The sequence below is a fragment of the Paramisgurnus dabryanus genome, chromosome 2 (genome assembly GCF_030506205.2).
Source record: "Paramisgurnus dabryanus chromosome 2, PD_genome_1.1, whole genome shotgun sequence".
In the NCBI taxonomy this organism is placed as follows: domain Eukaryota; kingdom Metazoa; phylum Chordata; class Actinopteri; order Cypriniformes; family Cobitidae; genus Paramisgurnus; species Paramisgurnus dabryanus.
The window spans coordinates 41,853,872-41,878,824 of NC_133338.1; the positions used below are offsets into that span (position 1 = coordinate 41,853,872).

Sequence of the window (24,953 nt, forward strand, 5' to 3'; positions counted from 1 at the left end):
TGCTGGTGTGTATCTTGAGAAAAATTAATGGCACTGGCTTATTTTAGGATCTGTCAGTGCTATTTATTTTCAGTTGAGACAGCTCAAACATGTCTTTTAGTCTAGGACTAAGCTTAAGCCTTGTCTGTGAAACTAGGGGTACGTTTATTCATAACCGTGCATTGAAATTTAGTTTTGCGATGCTTTAGCAGAGATGTTTTAAGCTTCAGAGACATCAATAGCATCTCTGAGTAAAATTTTAGCAGCAGATTTGCTGTTAGAGCTGGAAGAAATCATTTGCATTATTCAAAATTGTTCCAGAAGATCCCTGGATTTTTGAATATAAAATGGTTTAGCTATAAAAAAAAACATTATTAATGAGCAACTATGGTCCAATTCACGATTTCCTTTAGTGTGTAGGTGTGTATTAGTACATGTGAACGATATGCATAGATACAAACCCCAAGGTAAACGATGACAAAAGTTTCCAACGTAAATCTCTTTTCTGAGACTACAACAAACACACGGATTGTAGGCAACAGTTTACTTCCTGTGCCTGTTGACGTGTACACGATGGTCATTATCATATTTGACTCACTGCCTGTAAGTTAACTCCTGTCATCATTGCATTGTGAGTGAATCTTTCAAACATGGTAAAGGGCGTCACATTTCTGGCCGACGTCAAAGGTATCCAGCCCAATCACAACGTACAGATTAGCTGGCCAATCAGGGACAGCGCTTTCCAGATCTGTATTTTTTGTACAAAATCAAAGCGTTTCAGGAAGGCAGTCTACAAAAATGTATAGTATGTGGAAAATAATGTTTTTTTAACCTTAAACCGCGCAAACACATTGTATTATACCAAATACACAAAATAACGTTGTTTTTTGCAAAGAAAATTTTACCTATATATATATATATATATATACGACTTATATATGTACTACTTGTTGTTATATTGGTTCGTATAGGTGAAATTATTGCATTGTTCCTTGTTCGTTTAGTAAACCATGCCTTGGTTATTTCTACATTTTCCTGTTGTTGTTTTTTTCATTAGTATACATTGGTTAATGTATTAACAAACATGAACAAACCATGAACAAAACATTTGTTACTGTATTTATTAATCTTTGTTAATGTTAGTTTATAGAAATAAAGCTTTTAATTGTTTGTTCATGTTAGTTCACAGGGCATTAACTAACGTTAACAAGATTTTAATAAATTATTATTACTAATTGTTGAAATTAACATGAATAAAGATTAATAAATGCTGTATAAGTGCATTTATATGAACCTTATTGTAAAGTGTTACCAAAATGTTTTTGGCAGTATCTAATTGGCAGCAATGTCTGTGGCAGAGATTATCTTGAGGTCCGCTTTTCTGCTCCAACCTTGGTCAAACTCACCTGAACAAGCTAATCGAGATCTTTAGGATGACTTGAAAGTTACAAGCAGGGGAGTTTGATCAGGTTTGGTGGTAAACTCCAGAGGAAAGTGGACGTCAAGAGCCGGAGTTAAAAAAAACTAACTATGCTCTAGGGAATGGACATTGAAAGGTGTTAAATAACATTTGTAGTACCAAACTTTACTTGCGTAACTCTATTAATATAATTGTTAATTAAATTAATACACTCAGAATGTTTCGAGGACATGTATGACTAAGTGTATCAATTCTGCAAAATCGAGCCGAGCTTTCTTGCATGCACGGATTCCATGCGTCATCAGTCTCTACTCTTTAGTGATCAGTGATCCTTAATAAAGATCTTACTTTGACTCATACCAGTCATCCATCCTCCTGCTGTTCTAACATTCATCCACAGCAGTTGTCTCGTTTTTTTACTGCAGTCTTCATAAAGCCTCCTGGCTCTGTGTCAAGATGACATGGGCCGGACATTTGACTTCACACGCTCTCTGCTATGATGAAAGTTCGAATGAAGATGAGAAGCAGAGCGCCTCTGATGTAGTCAGTGAAGTTACCATCTCGGTGTGGAATTTTGGATTTATGCAGTTGGCCACACTGATGGCTCCTTATCAAAGAGACTGAGAATGTGAGAGAAGATAATACTATAGACGGATGTTTCCGGACTTCCTTCCATCCGAGCCGTTCTTTCTTTCTGCCATGCTGTTCTTATGCGAACCGCTTGTGCAAGATTCCATCTGGTTTAAATTAGAAGATTTTAAGTGCGTGTTTGTTTATGTGTGTATGTGTGTGTTGACCATATGACTGTGTGTTCATCACTCGCCAGCGCTTTAATCCATGCGCCCGTCTATATTTTTAACAATGCTGACTCGCTTGTTGACGTCCTCACGTTCCTGCGGCATGCCGCACATCCTCTCTGTTCTATTAAATATAATCTGCTTATTATTAGCATCGTGAACAGGCATACGCACAGCCCTGCTCACTATTTGAGGGGATTCAGTAGGAAGTGGGTCCAGACTTTCTCCACACATCTTTATTTAGCCGTGCTAGTCAGAGCTGATCTCAGAAGACTCATATCTCAGAATTACACGCAGCAAAAGCACCTGTGTGATATCTGGAGCTTGATGAAATCTATTATTGGGCTTGATGTAACCCCAGGATCTTGTGTTCCTCACCTGAGTTGTCAGGAGAATCACCAGTACTACACCAGGTCACACTCTGTACTCCTCCTATTCCCAGCGAGGATCATTGGCTGGTGGCACCTAAATGCACACACATCAGCATTATATCGGTCATTGATCAATCTATTTATTAGTTTTCATCATCAGCTATCAAAATAACCTGTGTTTTATAATTCCGTATAATTTTTATAGCTTATATATAACTTATAGATGGTTTTAGCAGCAACAACATAAACAAACGCAACTTCTGGTAAACTTCCACATAGAATCAATAACAACAGTCCTTTTATAGTTGTTTTTTTCTGATAACAGGGGAAATAAGTAACAAGTGTATTTCCTTCGCTCAATATTTAATGTGTATCAACTGTTACACTAAGCTAACGTTAGTGTGGCTGCCAGACCGCTCCGCACAGTTGGGTGATTCTCAAGAAATCCAACAGCATCAGATTTATTAAAAAGCCAATTTTTTTCTTTGCACATATAAAATTAAGCTCTGAACTTACTATAACCAATATGTTTAGATGATTTAAAAAATATTTCCTATAGAATTATTTACATTTTTTAGATTATCATTATCAACAATTATCATTACCGCAACATGATATAACATAAAAAAAATATGCGTTTATAAACTCATGTTTTGGTACTGAGAACTAAAAAGTTGTCTAGGTACTATGACAAACAAAATTTCAACTTTTATCTGGAGAGAAAAAATAAGAACTGCTTACCTGGTAGCCATCTTGAGTGTCACAGTCAATTATGTCCCTTCCAACATTTTTTTTTTTACATTTTAGTTCCTTGAGAGCTTAAACAATGATTGAAAATTGTTGCGGAGGATGAGAAAATTTTTCTTAGACACATTTATATTCCTTATCATTGTCTCTACATTTACCAATGACCACCAAATGCCACATGTTTCTTTACTGTAAATGTTTATAGTACAACATGCACTGAAGCTTTTTATTTTTTAGATTTTTTAATTATAATTATTTCCATGTCAAAGAACCCAAATCCAGACATGGACATGTTGCGGTAATGAAAATGTTCCCCTTAAATATGGAAAAAAAACAAAATTGGTTTGTATGATGTCATTTGAAATCATGTGCAAAATTTGTAACTGTATGCTTCTTAATTTGATACTCTTACTTTGCATTTACTTTTTTTATCAAAATGTTCCATCATGACACCTCATAAGTCTAATTTCGCGAGAATCACCCAGTTGTGATCTATGCTCTTCATCTCCTCTCATCTTTAGCAAACCAAAACATTTTATTTTCGACAAGGAATTTGTTTCAGAGATCAGTTTTGCCACTAGCCTGACCAATAAATAAATAAATACAGACTGGAAGTTCACTTTGGTTCAGGCAGATAACTGTGACAAGCCACGTTGTCCAGTGAAACCATCTATAGCCACCTATAAAAGCTACTCAAAAAAAGTAGAATTATAAATTCTGCACATTTTCTCCTACACTGAAAAAAATTATTCATTGAATTTAATACATTTTTTTAAGGTAAGTGGTTGCAATCAATTTATTTAAGCTAAATTTAAACAAAAGTGTTATATTTTATTTTACGTTACTAATCTTTTTTGTTTAAATGTAGCTTAAATAAATTGATTGCAACCACATTTTCCAATCATTTTTTTCAGTGTATTTATTACAATTTATGTTGCATGCTTAAAAAACGTCATTGTTTTGTGTGTATCACACAGGTGGTTTGCAGTCATTTAATCTCAGGGCGCTTATATGCGAAATAATTGTGGAACGGCACACTAATTTCTGAAATTTACATCCCAACTTTCTGCCTGCAGTGTTCGTGGTGTTAGCGTGGTGCTCCCGCGCATGCCGTGCCGCTAAATGAATTCTCCATGCATAAGAGAATTGTTCTCATCTGTTTCTCATCTCCTTTTGATAAAACCTAATGGCTTTCCAGGAAATGAAATTATGCAGTCATTTAGTGACAATGCAAAGTGTGCAGAGCGTGTTGTAGCTCTGTTTTTTTTTTTACTTTGCACAAGAGGAGCAGCACAGCGATGCCAAGATGCATCTCGCTATGGCTTTGTTCAGCCGAGGGATAAAAGATGATTTGTCCCAGTGCTCAGCTTCTGTCTTTTCACATGTTATTTATTTATTTGCCTTTTAATTATTCCTTAAGGCTGTATGTAGAGCTGTACATGGTGTTCTGTCTCCCTGTTGTGCAGGTGTGTGTGCGTAGGGCCTCTGAGGGCCGCTCTTTCGGCTGGCGCTCTGATTGTGACCAGGTGCTGCTCAGGTGCACGATCTCGTAGAGCGGCTACACAGCTCAGTACAGCAGGGGCGCAGGTGCAGCCGAGAGCGCCTGCGCTATCACTCTCTCTCACACACTCTCCTGTACACCCCTGTTTTATCCTCCTAATTTATGTCACTCATTCATTCATGCTAACTAGCTGGTGCAATTTTTTCAAGCATGTATCTCTTGCACCTTAATCTCTCTATACATTTATTTTCAGTATGTGTGTTCCCTGAAATCGAACCCTGGAATTGAATTGCTTTGCTAATTCAGTGCTTTATTAATTGAGCCACAGGGCCATGTTAAGGATATGACAATGTTAAGGAACTGTACATGGCATGTGAGCAGCAAAGTCCTTAGCCGCTCACACCCAGCAGTGTTTAAGATGCCGTAAGGACAGTGTGCTGACACAGGCTCAGAGGAGACATCTGTAGTGGTGTGTGAGTCTCGTGGCTCTAGTGTGAAGTGCAGTGGATCTAGCTGGTCATTATGCAGGGCTCCGGGGTGTGCTTATCTGTTACTGCGCTCAACCAAGCGTGAACAGCCCAAGATGGCCTGAAAGGCCACAAATCCCTCTCCATCACTTCTTCCATCATCGCCCATCCTCCCTCCCTTCCTTCCATCCGTGCGTCTAGCCATCGACACATCCTCCACCCTTGCCCCTGCTTCCCTAGGCCCAGGACCCTGTGTGAAGGGGGTGAAACAGGCAGGCAGGCGGGCAGGCCAGCTGCAGAGATCAGCTGGGGCCTGGTGTGCCCATGTCTGCAGGGCTGCTGCAGAGGACCAAGAAAACTCTGAGCGGTAAAGGGGAGGACGGTAGGGCTGATAGAGCCCTGCTGATAAAGAGGTCCTGAAGGCCTGCTGTCACAGGCCATTGGGGGTAACCGAAATTACCATCCAAATGAATCTGTCTATTATGTGCATGTGCTGTTCACGAACCTCTGTTATCAAACGGCAAGCAGGAAATGATGTAATCGCTGTATTAAGACATGTGAAATATTAAATTTTGAATTAACATATTTGGCCACAAACCAAATTTGGCCATGCTCACTGCATTATATTTACTTATTTAAATATTCAGGTGTGTTCTTGCACTAAAGGGATAGTTTACCCAAAAATGAAAATTTGTCATCATTTACCCAACCTCATGTTGTTCCAAACCTGTATAAATTTCTTTGTTCTGCTTAACACAAAGAAAGAATGTTTGTAACCATACAGGTCAGGGGCACCATTCACTTCCATAGTATTCTTTTTTCCTACTATGGAAGTCAGTGGTGCTTCTGATCTTTTTGGTTACAAACCTTATTCAAAATGTATTCCTTTGTGTTCAGAAGAACAAAGTAATTTATACAGGTTTGGAACAACTTGAGTTGAGTTAATGATGACAGAATTTTAATTTTTCGGTGAACTGTCAATTTAATGTTACTCTGCCAAAGTGCATAATAGAGTTACCATTAAATATCCTTGATTTTATTATTTAGGTAGCTTGATTTAAAAATATAAATTTTACATTTCTTGGTATGTTTGGGTTTAAGTATCTGAAAAAGAAAACTAGTGATACACTTACAGAGAAAAGGTACAAAAGCTGTCACTGGGACAGTACCATTTATGAAGGTCCTTATATTTACCACTTATGGCGCTTTTCCATCGCATAGTACCCCACGGTTTGGTTTAGGTCAGGTCAGGTCAGCTAACCTCACTTTGGCTTGGTTAGCTTTTCCATCGAGTTTAGTAACACTTTGAAGTGGGAGGGATTATAGGCGTGTCGTTATATTTGCGCTGCCTACTGCTGTGACATCATACAAGTGAGAGCGTTGTTGTACATTCACATACATTCATTTATTTCTCAGTCCACCACAAAATTAAAATTGACCACCACAAATAGATGTTTGCACATCGCGTTTATCACTACCACTACCTCTGTCTCACATGACAGTTTCTGTACAAACACCGGTGGCTTCAGTCAACGCACTCTGAGTCTCAGTTAAGTTGCATTTAAGCATATACGGACGTGCGCGATGCAAATGTGCCGTCACAAACTGCAAGTTTGGAAAAAACTGTTATGGTGTTCCTGATTCTCAACCTGTGGATGTTTTCATCAATAAAAAGGAGTTTGGGAACTTACAGCAAAGCACAGATGACAACAAGTTTAAATGAGAGCTAGCAAGCTAGCACGAAGGTAAAGCTAATCTTTTACATTATAGCGATGACGCTGGTAGTGACGATTCTCTCAGACCAATCAGTGATCTACAGTGTTTTCGCATCACGTTTTGGTATCAGCTCGGGTTGCTTCGAACCCCAATCGAGGTGGTACTAAAAAAATGCAATTTTTAAAAGCAGCATTAGATACCGCTATGTATCTTTTGAGGTACTAATATGCACTGTTTAGGTACAAATATGTACTTTTGACCACAGTGACAGCTATTGTACCTTTTCTGACAGTGTAGAAGCTGAAATACACACCACAAATCTATTAAATGACAGATAAAAAGCAATGCCTACATGCTTCATTAGTTTGCTCACAGTTGGATTTACTCAGTAACATGAGCAGCATGTGGCACTTGGGGTATTGATGACTGTATCATTAGCTGGCACTATTTAACCCAATTCTGTTATATTAATAACAAGACAATACCCAATCGGCTTTCAGTGTTTATTTAACTGTGCACACATGATCATCGGCTTTTTCTTTTATGTTTATTCTGCTTTCCATCATTTCAGCTTTCCCTTCCTCAGAAAAACATGTTTCCCTTTTTCCTCTTTGAATCAACCAATTTTGTTTTTCAACCTATTCCCCTCTTTAACCTCTTTTCCACTCATCTGTCGTCATTTTCAATCTCTCTTTCTCCCTCTTTTCTCCACCTCTCCTCAGTTCTGTCCCGTGGTACTCAGCTCAAGCTCTTGCCAATGAAAATGTTGGTTATTATTAAATGAAAATGCAAAGTTGAAGGTCAGTGATTCATTAGGAAGGAATTCTGCCAGTGAAACAAACGCAGTCTGGACCCAGAGCACCCTGTTCCTTTCAATGATTTTACCACACTTTCATCCTTCTCCCTGTTTTTCTGTCTCTTTGTGTCTCTCCATGTCTTTCTTTAGCTCTGCTTAAAAACTTAGTGAGCCGCCTTGCTGGCTGCTTTCTGTAAAGGCATCATCCCAACTTTCAGGGAAGACAATATATAACTTTACAGCCAGTATAACTGTTGCACTGACCATATAGGATTTTTTTTCTCTTTTAAGGAACTATGTGTGTGTGTGTACAATATTGGCTAAGTGTCAATACAAAAAATACTAACAGAAGTACCCAATATGTTTGCTTTCTCTTAGTCACTGCCACAGCAGCGATTGCAATATCACAGCTACAGAAATCTATTTTCCTGTATTTCGAAATCTTTGAAGCCGTTTAGAGGTATTTACAGCCACTGTTACCATTGGAACAGGCTTTCCCCCGCAGTCTTTCACACATAGGCATGCGGTGTAGAGCGATGTTGAAGCATATGTTCTTCTGAAGGCTGATGGCTAATGGGCTGTGTTGAGTCTAATTACTGAACGACCTGTTGAAATAAGAGGGGGCTCATGGGATGGACAGTGGGGCTTCTGGCTCCCACCTGTGTGTAGCTGAGCTCCTGCTGTGCCCCACAGGTGCTGCTCTTACATATACACACATTTACACATATGGACGCACGCACACACCTGGCTTAGGGTCTCAGGTGGTGAGCGTGCAGTCACTCCGTCTAGAAATAACCCATCCTCCCCCACATCTAATCCAGAGATGAATCTACTGAATTAGTGTCTGTGCGTAAGATTCTCATGGATGTGCTCAGTGCAGTATATACGTTTAATTGAATCCAAGGATCTGTCATTGTTTGTGAAGGAAAAAGAATGCTGCTTTCAGCTTTGAGCACCCACAAGGCTTACATATTACATGCATATATGAACAGACATGCTTATTCTATAGCAAACATGCATTTGACCTGTACCTCTTTACATTATTTTTAATACAATTTATACAGAAATTATTTATATTACAAGTCTGCATTCGTCTTTTAATGCTAAACGTGGCCCAGAAATACTTCCTTTGAAGGATTCAACTTGTGACAGACCAAATTAACTGTTGATTGAAACCAAATCAAAATCAATCCGGTTTACATATGTGACATTTGCATAAATACTGCGTGAATCAAATTCAATTTTAGCTATTTTGTGTAATATTTTACATTTAGCTATTTTATAAAATGAATAGTTCTGGTTTTGCATGCTTATTGGTTTATACAGTGTGATATCACTGAATTGCACTGCATTGTTATTTTGTTGCAAAGCAATATTTCCTTCATGTCAGAGTTGTAATAATTTTACTCGACTTTAATAATGTTTTAATGAAAAAGTGTGTCCTTAACATTCACAGTTTTAGAAAATCATGGCACGTAAGGCTGAGCTATAATATGCATTTATTCATGTGCAAGTCGCTTTGAAAATAGCGTCTGCTAAATGAATAAATGTATGTATAATGTATTGGCATTTAACCATGACCATATTCACAGAAAAGCATGGGCTCTTGTACCTTATTTCTTAAATAAATAGATTTTTTTTCAAAATAGGTATCCCAGCTGTCACTGGGGTGGTACGCTTTCAAAATATAAAGCTTTGCACCTAGAAAGATCATATTAGTACCAAAGAAGAGAGCTTATTAGTATCTCAGAGATACATATTAGTACCTTAAATGTTCATATTGATACCAAATGTATACACATCTCTTCCTAATGGTATATATTAGGACCTTTGGTAACACTTTACTTAAAGGGGTGTTCATAAGACTGACATGACACATTCATAATTATGACATGACGTATGCTATAAACATGAAGGAGATTTTATGTACGTTTATGACAAATGTTATTTAAGTGTCATTCGTTCAATTGTGTCATTTTTATTGCAAAGATGACATTGTTTAAGATGTCTTTATGACAACTTGACATTAACCAATACATCATGACCTGTCATGACAACTTGACATTACCAAGACAACATAACTGAACACTTTTTACCAGTGATACAAAAATTGAATTTGTGATTAAAATGTCATTAAGTGTTAATACTCTGTCAAATAGTTTTATAACAGCATCATGAATATTTTTCTTGACCTCAACTACAGTGGTACAAATATAATTTGTCATTAAAATGTCCTTGAGTAATAATACTCGGTCAAATAATTTTACAACAGCATCATGAATATTCTTCAGTTCATAATGTTTTTAAGTTCAAATAAAATCAATCATTTAATAATAATAATAATAATAAAATTAATAAAATTGTTTTTTATTGCATTTGGAGACCGATTCACCTAAAATTAAATGAAAACAGTACAATAATGGGTTAAGCTATGCAGCATTGGGTCCATATCACTGCAAAGTTAATTACATCAAAGTGTTTTGTTCATTTTTTTTATGTCAAAAAATATCAGAACCCTCTGTGTGAGGAAGAACAAGTTCTGTTAGTTGTCAGTTTTTATGTATTGTGCATATACATAAAGTTAAGTATAATATTTTTATGAATTTGTTGCATTTTGTTAAGGTATTTAAAATTAGTTTATATAGTATAAACACTTAATGACATTTAAAGATCCATAAAGTTAGGTCGTTTTTTAAGTTTGATAATTATTTTGCTATGTAATGTCTACGACATATTTATGACAAGTATTGGTTTATGTCAAGTTTTCATAACAAAGACAGTTTAAACAATGTCATCTTTGAATTAAAAATAACATAATTGAACAAATGAACAAATATCTGATATATTGTTTGTTTATATATTTAAAGAAGAACATTTTCTGGAAGGCATTAAACTTTTGTGAAAATCATGAAAAATGCTGGCGCTGGCTGGCAACTTTTTAAAAAAATGCTGGCGGGGAAAGAGTTAAAGGGTACTGCCCCAGTATCAAGTTGGGTAAATATTTTGACCCTTTTTTCTAACAATGTACACATATATCATATTTACATTGGTAAATTTACGTTGTGCTATCTAGATATCTGGATTGGTTATTAAAGTTCTGTAATTTGGCACACACAGTGTCCATTTAAATTTCATTCATCCAACTGCATTTAAAAATATCACTGTAGGTTGGTGCTGTCTAGACCCCCAGCAAACTTTCACACATAGAGAGAGCCTTCATTTCACACACTTTCCATTCTGTGACACATCTTTTCTCAGACAGAACCATGAAGACTGTTACTAAACACGTCTTCGGTATCAAAAGACTTTTATCCTGTATTTTCTATATTTCCTTTGTGTGTGAGTTTGATGATACGCCAGCAGCCCTGTGTAAATGGGATCAAAATTCCCTTCCTGCATTTATCCCGCTCCATCCTTCCAGTCGAGGCCCCATTGTTTAACAGTTGCTTGGCATCTGATACCCGCCAGCTACAGCGCCTTTGATGTGGCTTAGATGATGCGATATCCATCCCAGGACATAAAAGAATGCCCCACCCTCCAATTTTTCCAGCGTGAACTCATGCACGGCATTGGCGAGTGACTGTCTCGTGCACGTACTGTATGTTTGCGTGGGTTAGTTTGAAGAGGAGTCATCATCCAGCATGGCAAGATCTGTGGTGGTGCGTAAAAGAAAGGGTTATTAGAGAGCTCATTGCACTCCTCCTCCTGCGCCGGGTGTGAGGAAAGGAGAGAGAGAGAGAGGGATTTGTGATTATGAAGTCATCAGCCATGAACCAGAGGGGTAGGGGAGATGCGCGCGTCCTCGGGGGGCCATTGATTGGTGACCATGTGTTTGTGGCCGATAGACTGTGAAATGGTGTGTTGCTGCACGGCTGTGGTGCACCTGCGTCCCACCAAGGTGATTGATTGGTTTGGTCATGTGGAATGTTCCCATCTGGTCTGCAGTAATGCGTTTCTTTTTCTCTCTTCTTCTCATATCAAAGAGTAGTGGGCACTGGCTGGAGATGGTGGTTAAGTTAGGGGACCGCAGAGGTTAAAAGAAAACATTTTCCCCAGTAACAACACAAAATCACATTGACCAGAACAGAGGATCACAGTGCTGTACTGGGGCCTTGGGGAGGTGTTTATGACAAATCCAGCTGCTGTATTTGTTGACAAGACCACACAGCAAAACCTGTTTGGAAGGTCCAACATTGGATTAAGTAATATAGCAGTTATTTATAACCACCATGAAAGTCTATTTTGCATTATTTTGTTAGGAAAAAAAGTGTTTTTCGTCGTTTTTATATATTAGTGACAGACAAAGTCATTGCTTACAGCATCTCTTGGTGAAACACCACCTCTTACAAAAACATAGGGAGCATGACTTATTTCATTCCTTATGTTGTGTTTCAGTGGTTTAACACGAGCTGAATTGCAAAAATAAATGAAAAAAACATTTGGCTTACTTGATAAATTGCTTGTGCTAAATTTCTTGCTGATGTAAAAGTTCAATCTAAGTTTAGCAGAAAAATTATTTTTAATCTTAACATTTGCACATACATTAAAGGGGCCATGGCACAAAACTTTTTTAAGATGTCAAATAAATCTTTGGTGTCCCCAGAGCACATTATGTGAAGTTTTAGCTCAAAATACCATATAAATAATTTATTGTAGCCTGTTAAAATTGCCACTTTGTAGGTGTGTGCAAAATGTGCCGTTTTGGGTGTGTCCTTTAAAATGCAAATGAGCTGATGAAATTCAAACACTGATCACAATGATGGTGGTTTGTTGCAATTAAAACTCAATTGTGCTTTTCTCTGCACTAAATGGCAATGCTGTGATTGGATAGTGCAGATTAAGGGGTGGTATTATTATAATAAGAGCTCCTTACGACATCATAAGGAGAGCCAAATTTCAACGACCTATTTTTTTATGTGCTTGTAGAGAATGGTTTACCAAAACTAAGTTACTGGGTTGATCTTTTTCACATTTTCTAGGTTGATAGAAGCACTGGGGACCCAATCATAGCACTTAAACATGGAAAAAGTCAGATTTTCATGCCATGGCCCCTTTAAGATATTAATTATGCATTATATAGCAATTCCTAAAAAAGTTACAGGCCTGTTTTATTTACATGTCTGTAAGATTCTGTTTGCATCATTTGTTTTTATAAGGAGACATTGCAAAGACATGTCTTTAAAAACCATGTTTGTTCAAAGATTTGTAAAATGACATCAGGAACCAACTAGAATCACTCTTTTAATAGAGAGGTGAGTCACTTTAAGACGTCTGCTTCATTCTCCACTTCCGATTACCTTTTCAATCTTTTTTCCATCTTCCTTCTGATTCATCCTTCGTCCTGTTCCCTCTCTTTTTGTTTTTTTAATTGATCTATTCATTTCATCTAATGACTAATTACATATCAGAGTGCATCAGCAGAGGCATTCATCATCATAGAACGTAATAATCAATGACATTTCAACAAAGAAAAAAATAAATATGCAAATAAGAGCTCATTAACATTTGTGCTAGCTGTTTGAATAATGCCACTGCTGACAAGGCTGTAATTAACAGAAATTGATGCTGAGCTCAGGGGTAGTGCGCGTTTCAATGCGCGTGTGAGATTGTGCCCCTCTGTGTGCTTCGTTGGCAAAGAACATAACCCCCCCTTACCTGCCCCCTTGGCAGATTGCGCTACCTGCTCGTCTTTGGGTGGGATCAGTACGAGGGAGGATCCGGAGAGGGTGGGGCCCGGCAGATTTAGGCCTGACCCGATGTCCTTGCCGAGTTTCTTTTGCCTGTCAAACAGAACTTGTCTTAACATCAAAAACAACAGAAGATACACAAACACTCCAGAGAAGGAAACAAAAGGATCCTTTTTAAAACCACAGAGCCATTTAGTGAGTGGGTGTGCTGCTTTGTTTGGCATTGTGATGTCTGTGTATGTGTGTTTGTTTACGTTTGTGTGTGGGCATTGAGCGTTCAGAAGTTTGCACTGAAAGCTCAAGGTTCTTGCCGACACCGACTTTATAGTCAACTGTAAGGTAAAGAGTCTGTATGGAGTGATTTTTACTTTACATTGCCCTTCTTCCTTTTGCTGGCCTCCAAGTTTAGCTTCAGCCCCCCACTCTCCCGTCTCTCCTTTCCTGCCTGCTTTCCTGTTTTTCTCAGGAATGTTAAGAGAAAATGCAGCAAACACAATAAAGCTGTTTATGTCAGTTTTTGGACAGCCCAATGTGCTGATTATAACAAGTTGAAGGTATTTCCTTTATTGCGCATGTTAGCCTTGCCATATGGCTCAACACGGAACATTAACTTGACAGGCGTAATGAATTACACCGGGGTTCCAAAACTCCGAACACGGAATTCAAGGGAACACGGACAGGGCATATCTCTGTTCTCGGGGGAAGAAAGGGCAATAAGGGTTCATTTGGAACCTAGTTCCTCGCCGTGTATCTTGATTTGTTTACACAGGATTGCACAGTCTGCTTGGAAAAAAACAACAAGGCCCTCGAAATGTACTAGAAAGAAATAGAGGGGAGGGGTGGCGAGAGAGAGAGAGGCTGTGAAGTGTGGCTACTAATTGGCTGTTTTTGTGGCTGTGCTTTTGAATTGATCCCTTGAGATGCTTAGATCACTACCTATCTGAGTATCAAAACAAGAGCTCTAGTCTTGCCTGGCAGAGCTGTGATCAATAAGAAGCCACCCCGGGAGCCACTCTGCACCGTCACATTTTAATTGTTCGTTGCCTCTGAATGTAATCTCAATATTTAATATTGCAGGGCTATTTTTACATCCCTGATTAACCCCTCGGCAGAGTTCGACGCGGACGCCGTCTGTTTTGGCACTTTTGAAGGTACATCAGTGGTATTTACATACTCCAGTGACTGTTAAACAAATCACTGGCTGTTTTATTCAAAGTAGGGTGACGTGGTGTTAAACATACCGATTTGTAGGGATCTGTCAACAGTTTTAAAACTGTGAATTAATGTTCTTTAATTAGATTTGTCATGAGTGTAAAAATGGGTCTTTTGGTTGGTGAGCTGACGAATTTTAGTAAAACACTCATGCCTTATTACCTTTTTTGCAAATGATTTATGCAGTTTAAACTGATTGAAGTAATGATTTACCATCTTTTCTATACTGTATACTTCACTTGCATGTGGAGCAGTGTAACTTAAGCTATTTCATACATGTGTCCTGCAACATGTACTCTCCCTACAGGTGTGTGTGTGTGTGTGTGCATGAATGCATGTGTACGTTGATATCAGGCACGCTAAGCGCGGACACGCGTGTCAGCACCTGGATGTCTCATTGGCGTTTCTCGCAGGTCCTCACCGGGAAATTGATTAATTTATTTTCGCTTCCATCCATCATTCTTCGAGTAGAGCCCCTGTTTTCCCCTGAGAGACAGCGCGAAAACAACAATGCTGACAAGCATTGAAGAATGACACAGGAGAAGTCTATTGCTTTATTTTCTTGCTTTCCATTCAGCGCAGGTGATTTGAAGACTGTTTTAAGAGCTTAGTTGTGATAACGTGGGCTGGTGGCAAGAGATGAGCAGAGGATGGACTTTTAGCTTGAAAGATGAGAATACTTGTGTACATTTTTTTAACATTATTTTTAAAGTTTTGTCGATATGTTCACATTTATCCTAATGATTTCAACAGGATTGTGTGTTAGTTGAAACAGGCAGCAATATTAGTTTTGCAGTCTTTTTAAACTGCATTGTGAGTCTGAGGTCTTATCTGAGTTTTATAAACAAATACATTTAAAGTGATAACAGTTTTGTTTCCTATTATAGGCTACTGCAGGTTTTTAACCAAAAGTTGTTTACCATAATTGCAGGGAAGATTTTAAGATCAACAAATGTCTTTAAATGACTTTAGGTGACAGGATGGGATAGGTTTCAGGTCCAGTTTCTTACATCGATCTTGGATAGTTTAGTGGTTTTAAGTTTGCTTTAAAGTAGTTGTAATGCTAGTGTACTTCAAAACATAACCAGTGTTGGGGAAAGTTACTTTTCAAAGTATTGCATTACAATACTAAGTTACTCCCCAAAAAAGTAACTAATTGCATTACTTTGTGACTTTTCATGGAAAGTAATGCTTATGTTACTTTTAAGTTACTTTTGCATTACTTTTTCTTACTTGGCTTGCAGATTTTTTTATTATCGCAAAAATGTCAAGCTCTGGCCTGTCATCTCGACTCAACCTGTTTCTGCTCAGGCGCCCTGAGTGCGTAATTCTACATTAATATGTTCAGTTTAACATTTAACATTTTACATTATTTTATTTCTAAATTGAATTAATTAAAATGAAAAGTAACTTTTTTTAAAAGTAACTCAAATATTAATGTTTACTTTAATAAAGTAATTTAAGTTACTTTAGTAAGTTACTTTACTTGTTACTAAAAAAAGTAATATTATTATGTAATGCAAGTTACTTGTAATGCGTTACCCCAACACTGAACATAACTATATAAATACATACTTATTATATTTATATAAGAGAGACACAATTATACCCACCCTATATTTCAATAGGACATGTAAACAACTAAATTAAAAAACTGCACTATTCAGGTAATTTAAGGGGACATACCATACAATCTGACTTTTTCCCCATGTTTAAGTGCAATAATTGGGTTTCCAGTGCTTTTATCAACTAGAAAATGTGAATAAGATTAACCCAGTAACTTGGTTTTGGTAACCCATTCTCCACATGCATGTGAAAAAATAGGTAATTGAAATTTGGCTTCCCTGGTGATGTCAGAAGGGGATAATACCGCCCCTTAATCTGCACTATCCAACCACCCCACTGCCATGTAGTGCAGAGATCAGCACATTTGCATGTTAAATGACACACCCAAAACAGCGAATTTTTGCATCTACCTACAAAATGGCAATTTAAACATGCCATAAAAAATTATTTATATGATATTTTTGGCTAAAACTTCACATATGTACTCCAAAGGGGACACCAAAGATTTATTTGACATTTTTAAAAAGTCTTGTGAAATGTCCCCTGTAATATGGGTTTAATTGGCTTACAAGACATCAAATCCCTGCAAACTGCTAATCTAGCAGTATTTACTAACTCAAAACACCTTGTTAACAGTCAGAGGATGTCGTAACTACTGACTGTTGTTGGTAAAATCAATTATGCTTATAAATAAAAGAGGAGTGATCAGTTAAACCAGTGTCTCTGACATTTCTCACTCTTTCATGTGTTGCAGTATCTCATTTTGGCAGCCAATCAACACAATGCTAACCGAAATAAGAACAGGAGCACAGCGCGAATATATACAATTTGCAAGTACAACAACTTGTTGTAGGGGTTTTTTTTCAATGTGACTTTTGAAAATGATATTCCTAAAACTTTACAGTAGACCACATACTGTTAACACAATATGCATTTTTCATTGTGAATTGAAGATAAGGTGTTTCACGTTCATAACAACTAGCTAGTGTCACAAGACCACATCCTCCAACAACCGCAAAGATTTTCCAAACTGTTTTTTCCCATAGGTCGTAAGCAAAATTGGAAGGCCTATTATCTCAGCGGGGAGTTGAGCTGGCTGAGGCTGTTAACGCTTTTTATCTTTTACAGACAAGGTCACATGCACCCTTCGTTTTTAAATGCTTATCTTAATTAGACTAACAGCTAAAAATCGGTGGGAAAATCAGTAGACCTCTAGCTTTATCATCAGCATAGATCCTAAAGCATTCTAGTCATACAGTATAGCAACCTCTCCTTTAGCCGACATAAGATGCAGCATTCTTCACTATGGCTGACATACAGTAAACAACTTCTTTTTCAAATCGTACCCTATTTTTTAACAAACTTTCTTCAGTCTTCCTATTGCACCCGATCCCTGTAAACATCCTCTGTTCTTCCACTCTCCCCAGTTACCTGTTTGATAGATTGCATGACCAGAGCGCTCATTAGCTGCGAGTCGATAACCTATAGCATGGTGGCTAACCTCGCCATTCCCGCTCATCCTTGTGCGGTAAGGCTGCTACTGCTGCCCCGACGTCAGCCGCCCCAGCACCACCCCTTCCCTTAAAGCCCAGTGAGGCCAGCACATTCATCATCTGCAGTCAGATTCTGCTTCTATAATCTATGATGTGTCACGGTGCAGGGGTAAGCTAGCAGAGAAGGAAGGCCGGGAGAAAAGGCCAGGCGGGTATTGATCATAGCCCCCAAACCGCTACCCCCATTTGCCTGTCTGTCATTGCTTCAGTAGAGAGAGAAGTGTGGGAGGGTGTGATGAGATAAAAGAGGAGAGGAGAGCATTAGAGGACGCGGCTAATCTGCAGCCTGTGTACCCATGTCTTAAGGTTCATTTTTGGAGAGATTCCCTCCGGTGACCACTTCTCTCACGCATGTCACCCGCTCTCTCTTTCTCCTCACCTGCTGTCTCGCACATTCCCTAAATCCATACCCCCGCCTTTACTTTAGCCGAGGGAGTGTATGAGAGTAAGGGGTGTGCATGTATGAGGGTGTAGAGGGGTGGGGGCAACAACCTCACAGCTGCGCTAGCTGGCAGCGCTTCTCAAACATCAGCGGCGCGGCCAGCAGCCCGCTTGGCACAAACACTCGCCAGTAACACTTAAACAAATTACTACAGCAGCGAAAGAGCTGTCTTACATTGTTGATTTTTAACATTCCGAGGTACTTTTTTCCTCTTTGGATGCTTACAGCGTTTGGAACGCTCAGCGTTTTGAACACACGCCACTAATTTTCCATCACTTCAGCACCCATGGGTCTTCTCTTCCTCCACAGCTCGAAAGCCATTCTTAATTTTTCTCTTCATCTCATCTGGTTTATTTCTTTATCAGCTCCTCCTAATATCTTTCCTCAGATACAAAAACAATGAAAAATGTTATTTTGCAGCAACATGGGGATGACTTAAACATGCCATTGTAATGATAATTCAAGCTCATTGACGTGACGTCTGTGTCATAATTTATGACTTTGACAGTATGCGGGTGTATTCGTGCAGTCAGGTGAATAGGTGAATCTCTTTGTTTGACGCTCACGGTGCTGTTAGCGCCGGTTGGCCATGCACGCTGGCACGCTAGACAGTTAAATGCATGTTTACCGTTTAGATCCTCTGGGACGCCTCCTTAGTGGCTGAGGTTACGGCGCTGATCGCATTAAGGTCCCTTAACGTGTTACGATGCATGGCTGGGTTATACCGCAGAAGAGCATGCTAAACCATCCGTATAGCTGCTCGCTGCATTGGAGAGACCTGGACCGAGGAAGGATGTTTTTCATGAGTAGTTCTTCCAGCTCTGCCAGGATCTAAAACAACAAGCCAGTCTTATAAATTATTCAGCGCGGACAGAGAGTGTGTGACAAAACACATGCTGTAAATAAATATTTCAATGCTGGACACGAGTGCATCTGTGGAGCAAAGGCTGCGTGTGAGAGAGAGAGAAAGAGTGTATATGTGTATGCCACAGACCTAGAAACTTAAGCCTAGCTTCGCAACAGCCCAGGAAGTCAGGATGAAGGAAAAAAAACTTAAAAGTCACCGAAAGACAGATGTTTTATTCTTTTGTGGTGACTAAGAGGGAGAGAGCACAGTAGTTTACCCACAACTATACTCACTCTTCCTTTGCACTACAGAGCAAAGCCTGAAATGTTATATCATGTCGATTGAGATCAGTTTACACCACAAGGGAAGCAGCATTTTCGGTTAAACCACTGTACCTGATTACTGCTGCATCTCGGGAGGCTACGCCAACGCAGGAATTGGCACGCTCGCAGACGCATGGCCTCGTACACCTGAGTGCAGCAGAGAACGAATCCGAGGGCTTCTTCCTTTGCTCGAAGCGAGCGCGTCAGACTCAAGTTTAAGTAACAAAAATATTTACCTTTTCCCTCGAGTAAACAGAATTTAGCTACAGGGCTGTGTTTCTTCTAATGTTTGAAACTCTGACAAGCATAATATATGATGTTTTTAAAGTTGTTTATCATTTTCCGTTAGGAGTCTCTTGTTTTTTTATACGAAGAGGTTGAAACTGCTGAGTTTAGATATTGTGAAGTACATGATTTATATGGCTGGGCATTTTTTGTTTGGTACTTGTACTTTTGTGGGCTTTGTTTTGAGAGCAGATAAGACTGATTAGCAGTACTGACTGAGACCTGACTGACTTAGTTATGGTTTACTGAGAAATTATACATAGGTTGCATCATTTCCTGTTTGTAATTATTTTATCTTATATGATCATTTGTATTTATTCTTATTTTGCTGTTGAAATGAAGATATTCTAAGTGACCAGAAATGTATCCGGTTCAATATTGTGATTATGCAAGTACTTTAAATAAACCCACTCTTAGTGTGTCGCAAAGCAGACTTAATGTATTTGGAGCTCTTTTTGATGTGTTTTTAAGGTTATGCTGTGACATGAACAAAATCTGACAAATACTGCATTAACTATAATTATTTGTAATCATATCGGAAAGAAATCGCACATGTTGTTGAAATATACAGAAATAAATAAGGCCTTATTGATCATTTAAAAAATAATAATAATAATAATAATTAAAAAATTTTACATCTCTTATATTAGGTTCTGTTCTTTCTGTGCTTCTTAAGCTTTGATTGTGTTTACAGCTTGCAATATAACGTGTGTTCATGTTTCATGTGTAAAAAAACGCCATATTTTTCAAACAATTTACTTATCTGTATAGTGCTGTTTTCACTGTCCTAAAACCGGGTTGATGTCTTCCTTTTTCTGTGAAGTCCCTCCTTCAGAAATACGTATCGAGTTCTGATTGTGTAGTTTGTTTAGTGTGTTGTGATTCGATAGCAGCTTAGCTTGCCGTTAGCTTAGCTGGCGACTGACGTATTCCTGTTGGCGGAGTTCAAGTGACATCATTAAAGCAGGAAGTAGAGGGCTGTGGTCCAAACCGGCAGTTTGCTGTAGGCTTTGAAAGGCGAATTCTGTTAAAGAAAATATATTGGAGTGAACTTTCAGCTTTATTATTTTACAGGTATTATTTATGCTATTATAGCAACATAAAAAATAGGATCAGAAAGAACGTGACCTTTAATAATTAATGCTTTTGTAGTAAATGTGGTATGTTTTTTGTTTATCAATAGGAAAGCCTGAGAGGACTCCGTTCCCTGCTTATGGAAGAGAACCTGGAGTCTCTGGATGCCAGGTAACAAGCCTATCTTTAATTAAACTATATCAAGTTTTAGTATATCAAAACTGTGATTTTCAGCATTTGAAACATGGGCATTTTCTGTGTTGAATATAAATAAAATGAGCTGTTCTTATAGCTCTTAAATACTTTATTGCAGGGGTCTCCAACATGGTGTCCACGGGCACCAGGTAGCCCGCACAGTGTCTCTGAGTTGCCCGCCAAAGCACATTCTATTAATAGTCTCAATTGTAATATTTATTTATTACATATTTTTTATGTTAGCTAGACTTGGTTTACGTATGTTAACATTTTAAACAATACCAAAATATATCAACAAGTAAAATAAAATTAAATCAATCAACTAAAACCAAAGTTTGGAGTAGATTATATTAAAAAGTAGCCATACAGTATAATCTCTATAAATTGTTTAATTTAACGAAAACTGTTTAAGCGGCAATCTGTAATTTTTTTTGGTTAAAAAATTAACAATATTCAGTTATTAAGCAAGTATATAAAGCAGTTCTCAAACTTTTTGGCATGAGCCCCCCTTTGCGTAGGGTGCATCCCTTCGTTGCTCTCCAAAGAAAATTAATTTCATAAAACAATCTCAAACTTAGAATTTGAATTAAGCAAAGCATATTAAATAATAAAATATAGTGCTATTGGTTAGTAGCCTTTTTTTATGAGGTTTGATTACACTGCAGGGCTCAACGCAAATAATTTTTTATACTGGACCAGTCGGCCCAGTTGTTTAGGTTTTCACTTGCCCTACCAAAATTTTCACTGGCCCCAGTAAAAAAAGTTTTAAGTGTCTCATATTTAAAAAGAATAATTCAAAAGTCAAATATAATTGTATACATATACAACAGACATGGTCCAACGAAAAAGGCTCCCGACCTGTCTGCTTTACCTGTAAACTGATGGCAAAAATTCTTTCGTCGTGTTTTACCCAAGTAAATGTCTGCTTCCAAGATGTTAAATAATTATGTTTTTGGCCGACGCCCCATCATTTTAAAGTCTCTTTGCTCTACCAGCTGACGTAACAAGCAACATACATTGTTGCTCACAACAACCAATAAGGTAGGAGAAACCTCATGACATTGCTGAGAAGTTAATGTTCACAACGCTTAAAATGTGTCTCGATGGTAACATTGTATAAGAATACATACAGACAAAATATATTTTAGTGACTAAGGGTGAAGCACTCGCCTAATCGTGCAAGTGACAATAATGTTTACAGGCCCAAACGGCTCTCACGCTGGCCCTGGGACACCAGGCAGTCCTTAATGAAAAAGGGCTGTGACGATGTTCCCCATTAAAAATACCTGTTTGAAATTGATTCTGAATCGCAAGGCTCCAATTCTGTGTTTCATGCACAGCTTTTGCGTGTACTATGGCTCTGTGATCATTAAGAAGTCCTTATCAATCTAAAATGACTATGAGTTTCTAACGAGTCATTTATAACATGCATTTGAAAAAGCAACACTCGTCAAACACAATCATTCAAAATATTCTTTATTATCATGAAAATACCTGAAACAATCTGAAGAACAGCGATATTAATATGCCTCTAGACATTTCCTAGAATAGCGTTTGTAATGGTTCTTTTTCTGTGGCACAAATGGCGTTTCTGCACGAGAACGCCCTCTAGCTTTTGGATGTGGCGGCATTTCACCGTAATTCAATAAAATTCATTAATAGAGAAAATGGGCATTGGCACGATTATTTGTCACAGTCCTATAAATTTATGAATTTTATGAAATTTCATAAAACTGGCCCTGAGTGTCCATCTTACCTTACTGTGATTCACAGTGGTAAGTAAGCTTATAATAATGATTTATTGTGGTGCTGTCGGGTCAGATTTTATGGGTAAAAACATTTGTTTCTCAACAAACTTACAAACAAGATCAGTACATAAGGTAACCTTTGATTTATGTTTTGAACAGGGATGGCAATAGAGAGGCCAAAGTTAAGGACTTTAAGTCTTATCTAGTAATTATAAATGACTGGAAAAGTAATGGGAAGTCACGGAAGTCATTGTCAGTGGGTGTGGAATGGAAACCCTGTTGTAGTTTCCAGTCAATTTTTCCCATCAGGTGAAGTTAAGGTAGAAGAGTGTTTTCTGTTCGAGTGTGTAAAATCAGGATGTGTTTGGTGTAGGGTGCAGCCCTTCAGAACACAGTAACATGACTTTCAGCACTTCCATTAAAACAGGGTCACAAAACCCAGGCCTGCTCCACTCCCTCAGCCACACAGATGTTCCAAACAAAGACAGGATTGTGTGAACACACCACCCCTCTCTCTGTACTGCCTGTTCAGTCTCTGACATGGCTTACGTCAGTCAGTCAGTCAGAAAGTATGCTTGGAGACCCCCTCCTTTTTTTCCTCCACATTTTTGTTTCGCCTGTTGCTTGCTCATTTGCTCTGTTTACATTTTGTTCACCCCCTTCTCCAACCCTTGTTGTAATGCTTACTAGGAATAACAGTTTGGTGCAGTTTCCTATCACATTGAAAATTAGAGCAATGCCTTCTGTTTATTAGCTGAATGATTTAGTTGGCATGCAGAGTCTTGGCTTTAAGATTAGATTTAGAGCGACGACATTAAAGGGAGACTATCTCTCTGACTTAAGTGCAAGGTCCAAGCAGCCCTCGACCTCAGCGACCCTTTAATAACCTCACTCTTTGATCCCTATAACCCTCTCAAGAGAGGACAAGTACACAGTCACACCTTTAAAAGCACACAGTGCACCGTGTGGTTAGCGGGCACTGAATGGCGCTAGTCAGAGCGAATGAAAACATGACTGGCTTTTCGGCGCATTCGCTCATTCATAAAAGAGCTTTCTGAAAGGGAATGCCAGTTCAGACATTTTGTGTGGGAACTGGGGAATTTATGCTGGCCTGCAGCTGCACAGATCAGAGCCTGGCATAGATTCAGTTTGTCTAGTCACTGAAGAAAAACAGGAAGGGCGAAAAATACGTTCGGTTCCAGAGTGAATGTGGGAAGAATGCGGGTCGCGGTACGGCTACGTTAATATTCTAAACCGCGCTTGTTAATGCAGCCACCGCGTCTGCTGAGCGCATATAAACAGATGACTATCAGGTGCAAAGATTATCAGCAAAGCAGTGTTTTTAATACACGAAACAGGCGCCTAATAACCCAGTCTGCTTCAAAAATTGAGCAACGCGCATTGCGGAACCTAATAAAAGGCCCTATTTGTTCAGCGAGAGCCAAGAATGGAAATATCTGCACTAGTAATCTATCAAGTGTTTGGCAGTGATGGGAAGTGGTTGCATGATTTTCCAAAAAGCCAAACATCCCGTCTTTTATGAGGTTTGTCATCATTTGCGAGCTAAACCTCTCCCTCTGCAAGGTATTATTGCATCATTTGAACCTGATGCGAAACTGTATGTCTTTTATTGAATTAAATATTCAAACTGCCTCAGCCAGCTGTGGCCCCTGTATGTCTGAAGGCAAAGCATCTCATTGGCTGCTTCTATAACTAGGAAGTAGTTCAGTAACAAAAACAGTGGATTTGTCGGAATTTAAAGTATTCTTTTTTTACTAGCAGCTTATGTAATTTTTCATTTCTTTCCGCTGTATGATGACATTCCTTGCCTCATATTTATATTAAGAGATCAGATGCAAAAGCCCCTAAATGCCACCTCCGTCAAAAATTATTGATATTAAACGAACGCTCTCGCCACGTATTATATGTTCATCAAATACTTTTGCTTCAAATCCGCTTAATCTCGGCCTTAGGCCATTCAAAAATACCCATTTGTTGGCAGTCTGATAAAAATTAAAACATGTCAGATTTACTTAAAGGGATTTGCTTCTGGATAGTCGATGACAGTTTTATGTTTTGTGATAGTTAAGTTTTTGTTATTATTTTATTTATTATTATTTTGTCCTGAGCTATTAAACTGTTCACTAATCTTCAAAAAAATGCACAGGTCCTGCAGAATTATTTTATTTTTAGCATCTTCTGTTTTTGGACCCTGTCCAACAGTAAC

The 24,953-nt window shown here is 38.3% G+C and overlaps 1 protein-coding gene across 4 annotated transcripts in view; it reads left to right on the plus strand.

The window, feature by feature from the left end:
* Positions 1–24,953, plus strand: part of tcf12 (transcription factor 12) — a 102,839-nt gene that overhangs the window by 35,589 nt on the left and 42,297 nt on the right. For all 4 annotated transcript variants that reach the window (XM_065289128.2, XM_065289129.2, XM_065289131.2 and 1 more), the window contains exon 6: positions 20,893–20,954. In XM_065289128.2, coding sequence (XP_065145200.1) covers positions 20,893–20,954 — 62 coding nt within the window. The remainder of the gene's footprint in view (positions 1–20,892; positions 20,955–24,953) is intronic.